We start from the raw sequence: 15,533 nt of genomic DNA, 5'->3' as shown, positions 1-15,533 counted from the left end.
CCCAAGAAACAAAACAAAAAAGGCAAAGTAGGAAGTAGAAAGAAGAGAGTAAACCATGCCCTACGAGGAAAGAAGAAAGGCCTAAGCCCACAAAGATGGGTAAAGACTTTACTCAATGAAAGAAGACCTCAGTGTGACAAGGGATGGAAGGTTAAGAAGCTGTTATCAAGGTCACAGGGACATGAATGTTACCTATTGCCAGTTTATGAAGGGCCACATTTTTATATTACTTATACATTAACACAACAGTATTCCTGGATTATTTTATTCTTTAGTTAGATGTCAGTTATTTTTTATCTTCTTTAAAATATCCAAGGAAAAATTTTTAATTCCCAGTTTTTATATTGACAATGTGTTTCTGTCAATTCTTTGAATAACTACAGTGACTACAAGCTGATTTAGTGTTAACATATGTTACAAAGCCTAATAACCAGAAACACTAGATTGAGCTTCACAATGCTTAAGCAAAATCAAAATTGAAAACACTTGACAGCTAAATTAACGAGCATTATTTTGAGAATTTTGCAAAATTCTGTTCATTAATACAGAGAGAAAAAAAGTTGGTGTAGATATGTTCCAATATTTGTTTAGTTATCTGATGAATATTATAATTTTCTACTTTTACAGAGTTCACAATGAGATATTCAGAGTTCAAATAATGAAAAATGTGTTTTTATTTGAATGTAAGATGCAAGAGACAAGAAACTGTGCTAAACACAACAATCTGACCAGAATACTGTTTCATTTTATTGTATTTCAAATCTTGGATTTGTAGATTCATAAGATGAATGACCCTAATTTCTTTAGCTGGTTCTTAGGAATAAATGATTTACCAAATATCAAAACTCACTGTGTGAAGGGAAAGGACATTAAAAAGTAATTACTGCTTTGAGGACAGACATATGATGGAAATACAAGGAAAAGGAGTGGAAATACTCCCTAGCATGTCTCCATGCTTTTGTTACAAAATTGGCCTTATAAAACATGCACATTTGGGGCAGATTATATTTTAGAACCTAATCTTAATCCGTAATAAATTTCACCAGAGAAGATAATGAAATCTTACCTATTTTCTGCCACAATTGCTCTGAGGAAGAAAACTAATAAAATACACTTGTTAACTTTGCAGTTAGCATGGAAGCAAAGAATATAACATCATTTAGTATTTTGATCCACACTACACAATTGATGGACATTCTATTAGTGTTGATAGAGTAGACAAATTGAAATTTACTATAAATAAATTTATTCCAGAAGTTACTTGCCAATCTGAGGATTACATACCTTAAGTACAGCAATGATGTAGAAAATGTATCTAAATTTAAGTGATCTCTTAAAAATTGATCATTGTTCAAATAGAATTCATTTCAGGTGGGTAGTCAAAGTCAAGAAAAAAAGAAAATCACCAAGTAAATTGAAGTGTGATCCTCTTTTAAAATCTACTTTGTAATGGGACCAGGGATTTAGCTCAGTGGTTCCCCAGCCTGCCTTGAAAGCACAAGGTCCCAAGTTCCATCCCTGGTACCAAAAAAAAAAAAATCTACTTTGTGATTTCTGGTACCTCTGGTTACTCTTTCTTCTATAAGGGGAAAAAGGGTCATTACATGGCAGCTTTAGTGTGGTGCTACTGCTATAATGTGTCTCAAGAGCTCCCTTTTACTGTCCTGGAATAAGAAGTACTGACACCTACTCCCTTATCAAATCTGCACCCACTTCCTCTCCTTTAGTCCATTAGAATGGACAGGAAATTACCCAGCACAAGAGGAATTCATGCATAGCCAGATCACCTTGTGTCTCTAAAGAAATTCAACAAGGAAATCAAAGGTGGTAGCCCAGGATGACTGGTCAGCACTAAAAGTCTCTTCATACAGGAACACTTACAGCTGTCCTGAGTCCTGCTTGCTTTTCCTCAGTCACGGAGATCCCCACCCTCAATCTGGTCACTTTCTCACCTGATGAAGATCAAATCAATTTCCATTTCTAAAGCAAAACTGTTTTAGTCTGCTCACACAAAGCATGGAACAAAAAGTAAGCAGTCTCTTAGGTAATTTACTTTTCAATTCTTTGGATTATAAGTTTCAAAGTAAACAAAAAATTCAATTGTCTTTCATTTAGATATAAGAATATCCACTTACCACCTCAGAAGTAATGCCTAATGTGAAAATAAAAACATTTCCTAACAACCACAGGATGACTGTTTCTCTACACATAGAGTTATACACTCTACACAGAGGAACTCTTATAAAGTTTTTAATCTAAAAATCTTTTGAATGCTTTACACATAACTTCATTATTTGAAAGAGGATTAATTTTTATTTTTCATCAGAAACTACCACCAATCTGTTCCAAACTTTCCTTATAGCATTTTTCACATCCTTATTCCTAAAAGTATAAATCAAAGGGTTGAGCAATGGAGTTAAAATGTTGTAAAAAATGGCCACCACTTTGTCAAAGGAGAAGGCAGAAGGAGGCTGTGCATATATAAATATGCATGGGATGAAGAACAAATCCACAACAGCGATGTGGGACCCACAGGTGGACAGAGCCTTCCCCTGGTCTTCAGAACTGTGCTTCCTCAGAGAGAACAAGATGACACAGTTGGACACAAGCAACAGGGAGAAGATTATAATGCAGATAGACCCACTGTTGGCAACCACCAAAAGGCCAAAGACATGAGTGTTAGTGCAGGCAAGCTTCAGCAACGGGAAAAAGTCACATTTGAAATGGTCAGTGACATTGGGGCCCCAAAAGGGGAGCTGAAAAGTGAAGAGAATTTGGATGATGGGGTGCAGGAAGTCCCCTGTCCAGGCTATGCTCACCAAAACACAGCAGAGCCTCCTGTTCATGATGGAGAAGTAGTGCAAGGGCTTGCAAATGGCCACGTAGCAGTCATAGGCCATGGCATGAGGACAATCACCTCCACCCCAGGAAGGAAGTGTTCAGCAAAGAGATTCATCATGCAGCCTTCAGAGGAAATGGTTTTCCTCTCACAGAATGAGTCAGCAATCATCTTCGGTGTGATGACAGAGGAAAAGGATGCATCAAGGAAGGACAGGAAAGCCAAGAAGAAGTACATGGGGGATTCCAGCAGAGAAGGGCTGCCAATGACGGTCACCACGATCAGCATGTTGCCCCCCATAGTTGCAATGTAGACTGATAAAATCACCACAAATACCATTTTCTGAACTGTTGGATTCTGTGAAAGTCCCAGAAGAACAAATTCAGTCAAAAAGCTCTGGTTTTGCATGATTTTCAAAGGAATGGTGAAAAAAACAATCAAACAATGAACATGTAAACCTTAAATTATGATAAAAATTACTTCAAACAAATGTAAAACTCTACAGTCATCAACAAATTGGTAGAACATTATGCAAACTTTTCTTGAGTGTTTTAATTATAATTGAAAACACAAAATTAGAAGTTTGTTGAAGGCAGTAGCTGGAGATCAGGAAGAATTCAGGTGGAAACGAATTACTGAATACTTGAAAAGAACTAGATTTTCAATATAGGTGGAAGAGAAGAATGCATGTGTGGCTAAAAAGAGAAGAAGGTTTCATTTTAGCCACAAGCTCTGATCATTGCCTAGTGGCCTCCTGATCTCCATTATTGAAAGTCATCCTGAAAGATTGTTACTTATTGAACATGTCTATTGTAGGTGTGGAATGCATTGGGGATAACCAGTCTGCCCTCCTTTTTCAGAGCACTGTCTTACCTAGCTACCAACAGAAGAAAAAGTAACAGGTACTTTAAGAAGCACTAGAAAATTATGTCTACTTTTCACAAATTTCTTTAAAGCATTGAAAAGGGTTGGGCCTTTAAATGTATTCATTCATTCTTTACAAAAAAGGAAGGCCTATGGGAAGACTTGGTGCTTGCTTGATGCCAAGGTGCATGCACATTATTGACTTTCTATTTCTTAGTCATCATTTAAGAAGTGAACAGAAGTTAATAAAAACATCTCTGTCTTGATGGCTAAGAGAAGTAATAGCAGGAAAACAGTTGCTTGGGACCCACTGCTTCCAGAACAGTCTGTAATAGTTCTTATTATCTCTATTATGTTGGTGGGAATTTTATACTTCAAACCATCAGAAGATGCTTGAGATTTTAACACAGAGCTTCCTGTGTCAGCAATCATGTCCTTTCTACTGGCCCAACAAGGAAAGGAGTTGAGATTTTTCTTTTCCAGTAGGAATTTGAGAGGAGAGGTGGTCCTTCTTCAGTCTCCATCCATCTATAAGAAGTCGAGGCTCTGGTTCTTTGGTTCATGTGTAAATGAGGCCACTGGATGTAGGTAAGAGAGCCAATGACATGGAATCAGAACCGATGGTCACTCACCAGCACATGAAAATTGGCAACAACTACACTATATGGGAGAGGTAGAAAGACAACAGGTTAAACATACTTTAGCATCTTCAGACTTCATTCTTCCAAATTAGTTATACAATATGACCCAGTCTGAACAAATACAACTCATAAAAGTATGTACTATATTATTATAAAGTCATATTTATTTGATTTTAAGGTGAAAGAGAAATGTCCATTAATGGTGTCACTGTCTCTCAAGATTATATAAGGGTCTTATTTTAAAATGTGAGAATATTACTCATGATAAAATGCCCTTAGCAATTGTAGTTTTAATTCACTTACTTAAAAGCCCAGCTACCTTACAAATGGAAAGCTTTTCTATGAGTCCTCCAGACAAGTTCTCCAACTTTGAGTTAATTTTCCACAGATAGACACAGCTTCAAAAAGTGGTTGTCCCCTCACCGGTTATATGAAATACACCAGTCAAATAGTGTTTTTGTGTGTATTTTATGGGAAAACAAGTGTGTGTGTATTTCTTGTTAAAACAGGTAAATAAAAGAATAATCAGGTTTATTATGAGAATAAAAATAGGCTGACTTTTCATGACTGTCGCTTAGAATTAACAGAACAACTTTACATGTTAAGAAAATTAATATATACAAATGTATACATTAGTATCTGTCCTTTTTCTACTTTTTTTTTTATTAGTTTTTTGGAAACAGAGTCTCACTATGTATCTCAGACTGGCCTCAAACTCTCACTGTCCCTCCTACCTCAGCCTCCTGAGTGCTGGAATTATTACAGCTCTGTGCCACCACACCCGGCTTTCCTTTTGGTTGCTTTCAAACAACCACTTCCATTATATTTTCAGGTTCATCACTTGCAATGTCTGCACCATGCACAATGTATCCACTCACAAGCTATCACCGAGGACACCAGACTAAGCACAAACCCTGTAAGGTCATTCTGTCACACAAGAACTATTTATTTTAAAGAAGATCCTTGTATACTGCAGCAGCAGACAACTTAGGATACAGTCGGGGCAGGCAACACAAACAAGGAAAAAAGAGTAAGAACTTGGGCTTCAGATGCAACCTCTGGTAGATATTCCACAGCATGGAGCTGGTTATATAAGGTTCTTAAGATTTTCATATTTTCTGGGTTCACTTTGCAAAGGCTGTGGGAAGGGCTCTCAATCAGTTTCTTGTGAGAATCAGACCAGGCCTTTAGGAAATCTTGAAAATATGACCGTGACACTGAATCTGTCCATATCTATTCCCACTCCCTGTAGCCTCACCATCCAGAGGAAACCAAGCAACTTGATTAATCTAATTTTAAATAATCATTCTCTCTCTGCTTTCTGACTCATAACAAGAGAAGTAAGAGTTTTGAATTAAAATACTCATTAGATAAAAGCAAACCAATCTTTTTTGTTCCACAGGAAGGAATTTCCAAAATCAGTATTAAAATACTGATGAATGGAGAAACACTGTGTTTGTAATTTATGATCACAAGGTTTATGATTTTAAATCATTTAAAAAGTAACTGTTCTAAATGCACTCTGCTGTGGAGCAGTGAACCCTACCATGTCAAAAAGACAGTAGTGGGAAAAATTCAATAAATGTAAATAAAACCTGGTGCATAGTGAAAAGCATTGTATTTGTGTTTTCTACATAAATTTGACAAATGAACTCATGATAATGTCAGATGGCAATATTAAAGCCAACTGAGTGAGTAATAAACAGGAAATCTTGGTACTATCTTATTTCTGTAAATGTAAAATTAGTCCAAATAAAATGTTGGGTTGAAGGAAAATTTGTTTTTAATTTTCTACCATGTAAAAAGCTAGCAATTGCAGTGGCCGTGTCTGATAGCCATGTGTCACTGGACAGAGCATCACACACTGAGGTTTCTCATGCACGAGAGAATATAGTGTTGTTATGAACATGCTCTGCAAAGTATAAAAGAAAGACGTGAATACTAATGCCAGCATTCTTTTAACACTGTCAACATCACAAAGTGAGGTGAAAGTTTGTTATTCATAAGAATAAAATATCTTCTTTAGTCATGCTTTTAAAAAAATTCTAAAATTGCACTAAAATTGATTCTTTCCTACAATATTTGGGAAAATATATTGGTAAATAATTTTAGAAGTATAAAGAGGTTTTAATTTATTATAGTAACTCCAAACCTAAATATTTATTTTAAAAAGTGAAGAGATGGGAAATGGCTTTCCTGTCTTTCCAGTGATGCCCTTCCCGATAGAGATCTGAGCTTTGTTTTCCACTGTTGTCTTGTAATTTAGCTCCTGCTAAGGGAGAGGTCAGGCCATGACATCTAGCACTAAGACAGCTCAGGGTTCCAGCCACTAAAGTTTTCTTCTCAGTTCTGAGGCAGGAACTTAAGGACTTCATGACACCAAATGCACTTAGGGAAAAGTAAGTGGACTTAGTTACATCAGAAGATTCCACTCTGTGCTTTGAACCACTCTTTCTTACCAGCAACGTCCCTCCCAGTGCCACTTGTTAGTGCGTGGTTGTAGCGAGAATAAATTTTATGTTCTATCAATAACTATAAATAAATACAAATTTCAGTCCTCAAGTTCACCTTGCTCTTATATCAGTATTGTTTATGCAGCTTCAAAACATTCTGCTTTTCAACCTAAACGTGAGGATGGGGAGATCTTTTTTTTTGGTACCGGGCATCGAACTCGGGTCCTTGCACTTGTGAGGCAGGCGGCAGTGATGGGGATATCTTTACAGGATGAAAGAGATACCTTTAGAAAGAACTAATAAGATACTACTGGGGTGTTTGGATTTTCTTTTTTTGGTACTGGGGATTGAACTCAGGACCTTGCACTTTCAAGGCAGGCTGTAAAACTACTGAGCTAAATCCCTGGCCCAACTACTGGAGTGTTAATAGCAATATGCTTGTATGACATCTGTAAATTACTTCATTTTAATCTGAAAATAAAAAACTGACAATAGTTATAATTTCTTTGGAGTTGAAAGAAAGAAAAGAAGGAAGGAAAGATAAAAGGAATGAAGGGGGGGAGAAAGGGAGGCAGGGGAAGGAAGGAAGGGAGGAAGGAAAAAAGGAAGGAAGGGGAATAAAGGAAAAAGGGAAGAGAGAAAGAGCAGGCAGAAGAGAGGAAGGAAAAAAGAAGGAAGAAAGGAAAGAAAGAAAAAGAGGGGAAGAAAGGAATTAGGAAGGAAGGAGAAAAGAAGGTAGGAAGAAAAGAGAAGGGAAAAAAGAAAAAGAGAAAGACTTGCATCTGTAACAGCTACTACCTACTGGGCACGTATTACAGGTTAAGTGGTGTTTTCTGGGCTCCACATTCATTATTTCTTCACTTACCTATTCATCAGTCTGGTAACAAAATCCTCATTAAAAATAAGGAGTCTGAGGGTGAGAAACGTGTAACTAGCTCGAGTGTGCACAGCTACATGGAGCCCCATGCACAAGAGTAAACACAGCAGCCTGAGCACAGCACCCACACTTGCAATAACGTGAATTACACATCTTACCACCATTCGATTCTGTGAGTGTCATGAGGGTGGTGATGTCTCGCTCTCTACTGAGAAAAGTCATTTCAATGTGTGACAAAGCATCATGCTTGTCTGCAACCTGTCCTTCTCCATCTAAAAGCCAGAGGAAGACACTCCCTGGTGGTCATAGTGGAGGATGCTGCCAGGCTGTGCATATGCTGCCTCCATCAGGGCTCAGCAAAGTCACCTCCTGGTTCACCAAGTGGAGTTTAAAGGGGTTTCTCGCACAGGTCCTGAGCATGTGCAGTTCCTTCTACTCTCCCAGGGTTTGGCAATTTTCTAGCAGAGTGATTTTCCAAGACACAATTTTGTGTGTTTGTGTGTGTGTATTTCCTTGTTTGAGGTTTATGAACTTTCATGACCCCAAACAATCTGAGATTTTTCTTGTCTTCTTTTTTAAAATCTGCTTTTCAGTTTCTGTTTAATGATGCCTCCATTTTCTAACATATTAAAGAATAAAACACTGTCCATATGGAGATGCAGCCGAGGGCCTATTGACAGAACTCCGGAAAAAAAATTGTGTACTTATTAAATGAGAAGCAACATCCACCAACCTATAGAGAAAATATGCATTGTTTTTGGGAATAGCATAGGAAGAGGTACTTATTAAAGAAAAATATTTTATGTGAAAGTATACAAAGAAGCATACATTAGTTGAATGTTATTTTTTTTCCTCAAAAAGTGATCATAAAATCCATCATTTTACTGACACAATTTCTAGAGATTAAAGAAATTTCTCTCTTCATTTTATCTGGAAGATGATATGATGGATTTGTTTAACTTGAAGGAGGAGTTCAGCTCAGCACCTCAGACTTCTTAAAAAAGAGCCAAAAACAAGATTAAATAGAACTTTGAAATTTAGGATTTTGAAAGATAAGCTATTACCCAGGCTTCCTCATGTTGAAAGGAAGACTTTCACCGCCAGCCTGAGCACCTAGAAATTTTCAGCAGAACCAGATTTTCAGCAATTTTCTGGGCCTGCTGAATTTATTGATGCATATTCCTGGGCCTCTGTCCTTCTTGGCCTCTAAGTCTCCTTCATTCTGAGCATTCCTGCAGGGCACATGATCTGTCCTCCGAACTTGGTCAAGTTGTGAATAAACTCAGTTTTCCATTTTCGTGGGCTTTTCTCTTACATTTGATGATAGGCTGCTAAATGAATCCAAATAGTTGAGGCCCAGATGCAAGGCTCAAATCAAACAATGTGTATGAAACAACAGGCTGGGTTGTGTCCTACCTATTTTCATGTCTATTCGCACCTCACGGAAAGATGTAGAATTTAAGTGCTTTGTTAGAAAAGTTAATGCCCCAAAACACCATCACCTTCCTAAGTCTATACAATTAAGAGAGAAACACGATCCACTTTAATTAAAATTTTAAAGGAATCACATTGCCACTGGATAGAATCCTTCAGAGGAGATGGGGACCTGGACTCAGGCCACCCAGCACCAGGTTGTGCATTCAGTGACCTTCATCACAGGGAAGAATTTCAGGACACACAGGGGAGATGCAGGAGAGCAGTTATTAGGCAGAAAGAAGGGTGCACGCAGAAGGAAGTGTGGGTGCTCATAGTGTGGGGTGCATTATATCCTGAGGATGGGACTTTTACTTGGTGTTGGGGTGTACTCAAGATGAGTTATCCAGGATGGAATCAGCTGTCGGGCTGCCCATTTCTGGGTTATGTTCTGATGCAAACCATTTGTGTGTGTTTGAAGCTCACAGATATTCTGCTACCATTTCCATGTGTCTTGTCAAATTCTTTCTTCAGGACACCAAGAACTTGGAAAGAATCCCTTCAGGATATAAAAGGTGCTAATAAATGCATTCCATAATGTTATATTTTTAAACAAAGACTATAGAACTACCTATGAACAACTGCTATCAGTAGGGAGAACAGAGTGGCCACACTTCAAAATCAGGTAAAGCAATGAAATACAGCAGCAAGTAAAGAAAGTCATGTTTCATTTTTTTTTTCTTAAATTCTTTTATTGGTACATTTTAGGTATACAACACAATTACATTTCTCATTGGGAACTTGTACCTTTACATGATGCATCTTGGTTCTTATTTTTTCTCCATTCCTAGCCTTCCCTTCACCCCCTCCACCCTTTGCTATTTACAAAGACTTTACTTCCACTTTTTCCATTTCTCATCATTTTTCCTTTCCCTTCTTTCCTTTCCCCTGCCCCTTCCACTACCCCTACCTCTTTGGACCTTTTCTTCCGATTTTGCATTATTGATTATTCATTCTAATCATTGGTACATTTTAGGTATACAAAATAATGATATTCATCAGTGGAAATTTGCACCTTTGTGTAATGTCTCTTGGTTCTTATTTTTCATCCATGCCCAGCCCTCCCTTCCACCCCTCCATTCCTATTTACAAAGATTTTGTTCCTATTTTTCCATTTTCTCTTATTGATTCCATTCCCTTCTTTCCTTTCCCCTCCCCCTCCCACTTCCTTCCCCTTTGCCCCTTTTCTTCCTATTTCACATTACCTATTATATATTTTAGTCCTTATTTACAATTTCAGTCTCTCACACCAGAGAAACTATTTGGTATTTATACATGTGTGTCCTATTTATTTCACTTAAGAGTATCACCTCAATGTGCATCCATTTAGCTATAAATGTCTCTAATTTCTCATTTTTTATGGCTGAGTAGTACTCCATTTTATATAAAAACCACATTTTCTTTATCCAGTCTCCAGTTGATGGGCATTTGGGCTGTTTCCAAGTTTTAGCTATCACAAACTGTGCTGCTATGAACATGGGTGCACATATATCACTGTGGTATGATTCTTTTAATTCTTTGGGGAAGAACCCCAGCAGTGGAATAGAGGGGTCAAATGGGAATTCCAGTCCTAGTTCTTTGAGGTATCTCCATACTGATTTCCACAGTGCTTGAACCAGTCTACACTCCCACCAGCAGTAGAGCAGGGCTCCTCTATCCCCACAGCCCCACCAGCATTTGTTACTGGTTGATTTCATGATAGCAGCCATTCTTTCTGGAGTGAGGTGGAATCTCAGCATTGTTTTCATGTGCATCTCTCGAATGACCAGTGATGTTGAACATTTTTCATGTATTTATTTGCTATTTCTACTTCTTTGTCTGAGAAATGTCTGTTCATTTCAGATGCCCATTTTTGGACTGGGTCTTTAAATTTGGGAGGCCTGTTCTTTTTAAGGTCTTTATAGATTTGAGATAGTAGAACTTTGAGGAAAAGCAGATGAAGATTTTTTCCCACATTGTGGGTTGTCTCTTCACACTGCTCATGGTTTCTCTTGCTCTGCAGAAGTGATCTCACTTGTTAATAGTTTGTGGTAATTCACGGGCAACTGAGCTTTTGTTCATAAAACCTTTTCCTACACCGATGTCTTCAAGAGTTCTACTTAACCTCTTTTCCAACTGGTTCAGCATTTCTATTTTAATATTTAGGTCTTTAATCCATTTCAATTTTAGTTTAGTGCATGGAGAGAGATATAGGTCTAGTTTTAATCTTTGGCAAGTTGAAACCAAATTTTTCCTGCACCATTTTTTAAAGAGGCTATCTTTCCTCCAGTGAGGGTTTTTGGCTTCTTTATCAAAGATGAGATAGCTGAGTGTGTCTGGCGTTGTTTCTGCATCTTCTAATCTGTTCCACTGGTCCTCAGGTCTGTTTCTTTGCCAGTACCATGCTGTTTTTATCACAGTAGCTTTGCAGTATAGTTGCAGGTTGGGGATTGTGATACCCTCTGCCATGTCTGTTACTTAGAATTGGTTTTGCTATTCTGGGTCTCTTCTTGTTCAAAATGCATTTTTGCATTGTTTTCTGAAGGTCCATGAATGATCCTGTTGGAATCTCAATTGGAATTGCATTGAATCTATATAGCAGTTTTGGAAGTATGGCCATTTTCACTATATTAATCCTTTGTAGCCAGGAGCAGGGGATGTCTGTCCATTTTCTGATATCATCTCCATCTCTCTTTTCAGAGTGCTATAGTTTTCAGAGAAGAGGTCTTTGATTTCTTTCGTTAGGATGATTCCTAGGTATTTCAGTTTTTTTGGATGCTATTGTGAAAGGAATTATTTGCCCTATTTCTCTCTCAGTGAGTCTGTCATTGGTGTAGAGGAAAGCTATTGATTTTTGTGTGTTGACCGTGTAACCAGCTACTTGACTGAATTTGGTTATTAAGTCTAGAAGACTTCTGGTGGAGTTCTTGGGGTCGTCTATATAGAGTATCATGTCATCTGCAAATAATGACAATTTGACTTCTTCATTTCCTATCTTTATTTCTTTTATTTCTTTCTTTTGTCTAATTGCCATGGCTAATGTTTCCAAAACTATATTGAACAAGAGTGGTGATAGTGGACATCCTTGTCTTGTTCCTGATTTTAGTGTGAAGGATTTCAGTTTTTGACCATTTAGTATGATATTGGCTGTTGGTTTTTCATAGATGGCTTTTATCAGTTTGAGGTAGAGACCATCTATTCCAATTTTTTGTAGGGTTTTTATCATAAATGCATGTTGGATTTTGTCAATTGCTTTTTCTGCATCTATGGAGGTAATCATATGGATTTTTTCCTTGGCTCTATTGATATAGTGTATTACATTGATTGATTTGCATATGTTGAACCATCCCTGCATCCCTGGGATGAATCCCACTTGAGCAGGGTGTATGATCTTCTTGATGATCTTCTGCGTTCTGTTTGAGATTATCCTATTAAGGATTTTTGCATCTATGTTCATTAGTGAGATTGGCCTATAGTTCTCCTTGTCAATTGGGTCTTTCTCTGATTTGGGGATCAAGGTGACCCATGTGCAACTGAGAAGAATGTGTATTCTAATTTTGTGGCATGGCACACTCTGTATACATCTGTTAAGTTCATTTGTTCAAGAGTTCAATTGAATTCTAGTATTTCATTACTAATTTTTTGTCTATGTGATCTATCTATTTGTGACAGTGGGGTATTGAGGTCCCCCACTATAATTGTATTAGTGCATATATGACTTTTCATGTCCGTTAGTATTTGTTTTATCTAGTTGGGTGTACTAGTGTTTGGTGCATAGATATTTATGATTGTCATCTCTTCTTCTTGGATTGTTCCCTTTACAAGGATGTAGTGTCCTTCTTCATCTCCCTTAATCAGTGTTGGTTTGAAATCTACTTGATCTGCAAAGAGGATATCTACTGCTGCTTTTTTTAGGGCTCCTGTTGCATGGAGTATTGTTTTCTACCCTTTAACTTTCAGTCTATGAGTTTCATTTTGAGTTAAGTGTGTTTCTTGTATGCAGCATATTGTTGAATGTTGCTTCTTGACCCATTCTGCCAGTCTATTTCTTTTGATTGGTGAATTGAGACCATTAACATTGATGGTTATAACTGAAACATATTGAATTACCATTGCCATGACCTTTTCTTTTTGTTGGATTCTCCCCTTTTACATTTAATTTCTTGTCATGCCAGATGTGTTCATTCTGCCTTACTTCCTGGGGTTGTGATCCTTAATGTCTGTTCCTAGGATTTTGTATAAAACTTTTTGGAGTGCTGGTTTGGTATTCACAAAGTTTTTAAAGTGCTCTTTGTTATGAAAGTATCTTATTTCTCCATCAATTTTGAGAGATAGTTTTGGAAGGTACATCAGTCTGGGTTGGAGGCTGTTTTCTTTTAGGGCTTGCAATATGTCCCTCCAAGCTCTTCTTGCCTTGATGGTTTGTGTTGAGAAGTCTGCTGTGATTCTGATGGGCTTTCCCTTGTATGTGATTTGTTTCTTTTCTCTAAGTGCTTGTAGAACTTTGTTCTTCTGTTGAGTTTCTGGAATCTTAGATATTATTTGCCTATGTGTAGATTTTTTTTTTGATCAAGGCTATTTGGAGTCCTATATGCCTCACTTATCTGTATGTCAAGTTCTTTTCCCCTGCTTGGGAAGTTTTCTACCATTACTTCTGTGAAGAGATTTTTTTATGCCATCTGCACTCTCTCCTTTTTCTTCATTGACTGCAATCAGTCTTATGTTATTCTTCTTTGCATTGTCTAATAGCTGCTGGATTGATTTCTAGTGTTCTCTGAAAATTTTGAAATGTTTTCTTTTCCTGGTCATTAATTGCAATCTTATCTTCTGCATCTGAAATTCTGTCCTCACATTGGCTCATTCTGCTGTGTAGACTGTCAATGGAGTTATTCATCTCCTGGAAATCTATTTGCCTCTGTTTTATGGATTCCATTTGTTTCTTATGTTGGAATTCCATCATGTTCCTGAGCTCCTCTCTCAATTTATTAATCATGTCTTACACTAGGAGCACAATTTCTCCTGTTATCTGAGAAATCATTTCTGATTTCATTTTTTCCAGATCCCCTTCTGTTGCCAGTTCTGTGGGTCCAGGTTTTTGAGTATCAGAGTGTTCCATCTCATTTCTGTTTGGGGTTGCTGTAGGTGATCTGGAAGTCTGGTTCTGAGACTTATTTATGTGTTTTCTCATTTCAACTGGGGGGGTCAGATGGGTGCTGTTGGCGTCCACGTGGGTCACCTCCTCTGAGCTGGGAGAGGTGGGCCAGGGGCTGGGAATGGTGGTAGGGATTGTGGCCTGGAAGCTCCTTCCTCTGTGCCAAGAGCAGCAGGACAGAAGGCAGCCCAATAGCCCTTTCCTCTGGGCTGGGAATGGCAGGAGGGATGGTGTCTGGGCAGCCCCTTCCTCTGGACCAGGGGCAGTGGGATGGCAGATCAGAAGCCCCTACCTGGCTGGGAGTGGCGGGACTGATTGCAGCCCAAAAGCCTTTTACTCTGGGCTGGGAGTGGTGGGACAGATGAATGGTGGCCCAAAAGCCCTTTCCTCTGTGCTAGGAGTGGAGGGATGGATGGTGGCTGGGAATCCCCTTCCTCTGGACCAGGATCAATGGGATGGCGGTTCAGAAACCCCTACCTCTGGGCCAGGTGAAAGTCATATTTTCAACCAGGTTCTTAGAGCTACAAACAAAACCAGAGTCAAACAGCAGTGAGAGACACTTTCCTAGCCTGAAGCCGCAATAACTGGCCTCAGTCCTCCTCCAGCTGCACGTTAGTGGTCTGACATTTACCAAATCCCTTGAGATTCACTTTTGGCATGTAAAAAAATAAGAAACCCACATTTTAGTATAGCTGTAACATTTAAATAATTCAATATTTTCAAAATATATGAAGGTGTTGTTATACAATATGTACAGTTAGAGTGCTTGCTTTCATTATGATTATTAACACTAGATTTCCAAAATATTTTTTCATTATTCAAACATAGTAACTATAACTTTTTATTACCTGTAGTATTGAAAAACTACCATGGTGGAAAGGGCAGGTTACTCCTGGGCCCTTCACCTGTTACTCCTTGAAAGGATGATTTGTATTTTCTTCTGAAGCAATCAGAAACTTAAAAGCATATTTTCTTTGAAATAATAAAAACTGACTCTCTACTTGAACCTATAGATGGCCAATGTGTAGCTAACAGCAGAACAAAGCCTGACCTTCATTTCATATTTGTCTCCTTTATTGTCTTAAAACTTTGTGTCAGATCGCTGCTCAGTTCTGCCTATAAGCATGTTAATGACATAGAAAATGTCTTTCTAAAAGCTGGCATTTCAAGGTTAATTAACCCTAAATTTATATATTTATCAGCCCCCTTTAGGATGGGAAATTCAACTACTAGTGGCTGCCTAGAAGTCTCCAGT

General features: G+C 38.0%; 1 protein-coding gene across 1 annotated transcript; it reads right to left on the bottom strand.

Moving 5' to 3' along the window:
- Positions 1 to 2,312: 2,312 nt before the first annotated feature.
- Positions 2,313 to 3,265, bottom strand: LOC101718344 (olfactory receptor 4C15-like). Its single transcript, XM_004852588.3, is given in 2 exon segments — positions 2,313 to 2,905; positions 2,908 to 3,265. Coding segments are annotated over 2 exon segments (933 nt in total). The 5' UTR covers positions 3,248 to 3,265.
- Between the last annotated feature and the right edge of the window lie 12,268 nt (positions 3,266 to 15,533).

The sequence above is a fragment of the Heterocephalus glaber genome, unplaced genomic scaffold (genome assembly GCF_053883595.1).
Source record: "Heterocephalus glaber isolate CG9 unplaced genomic scaffold, H.glaber_assembly_v1.0 deba00001673, whole genome shotgun sequence".
Lineage (NCBI taxonomy): Eukaryota > Metazoa > Chordata > Mammalia > Rodentia > Bathyergidae > Heterocephalus > Heterocephalus glaber.
Note: the sequence above shows the minus strand (reverse complement) of the source record. Positions and strands in the feature narration are given on the sequence as shown.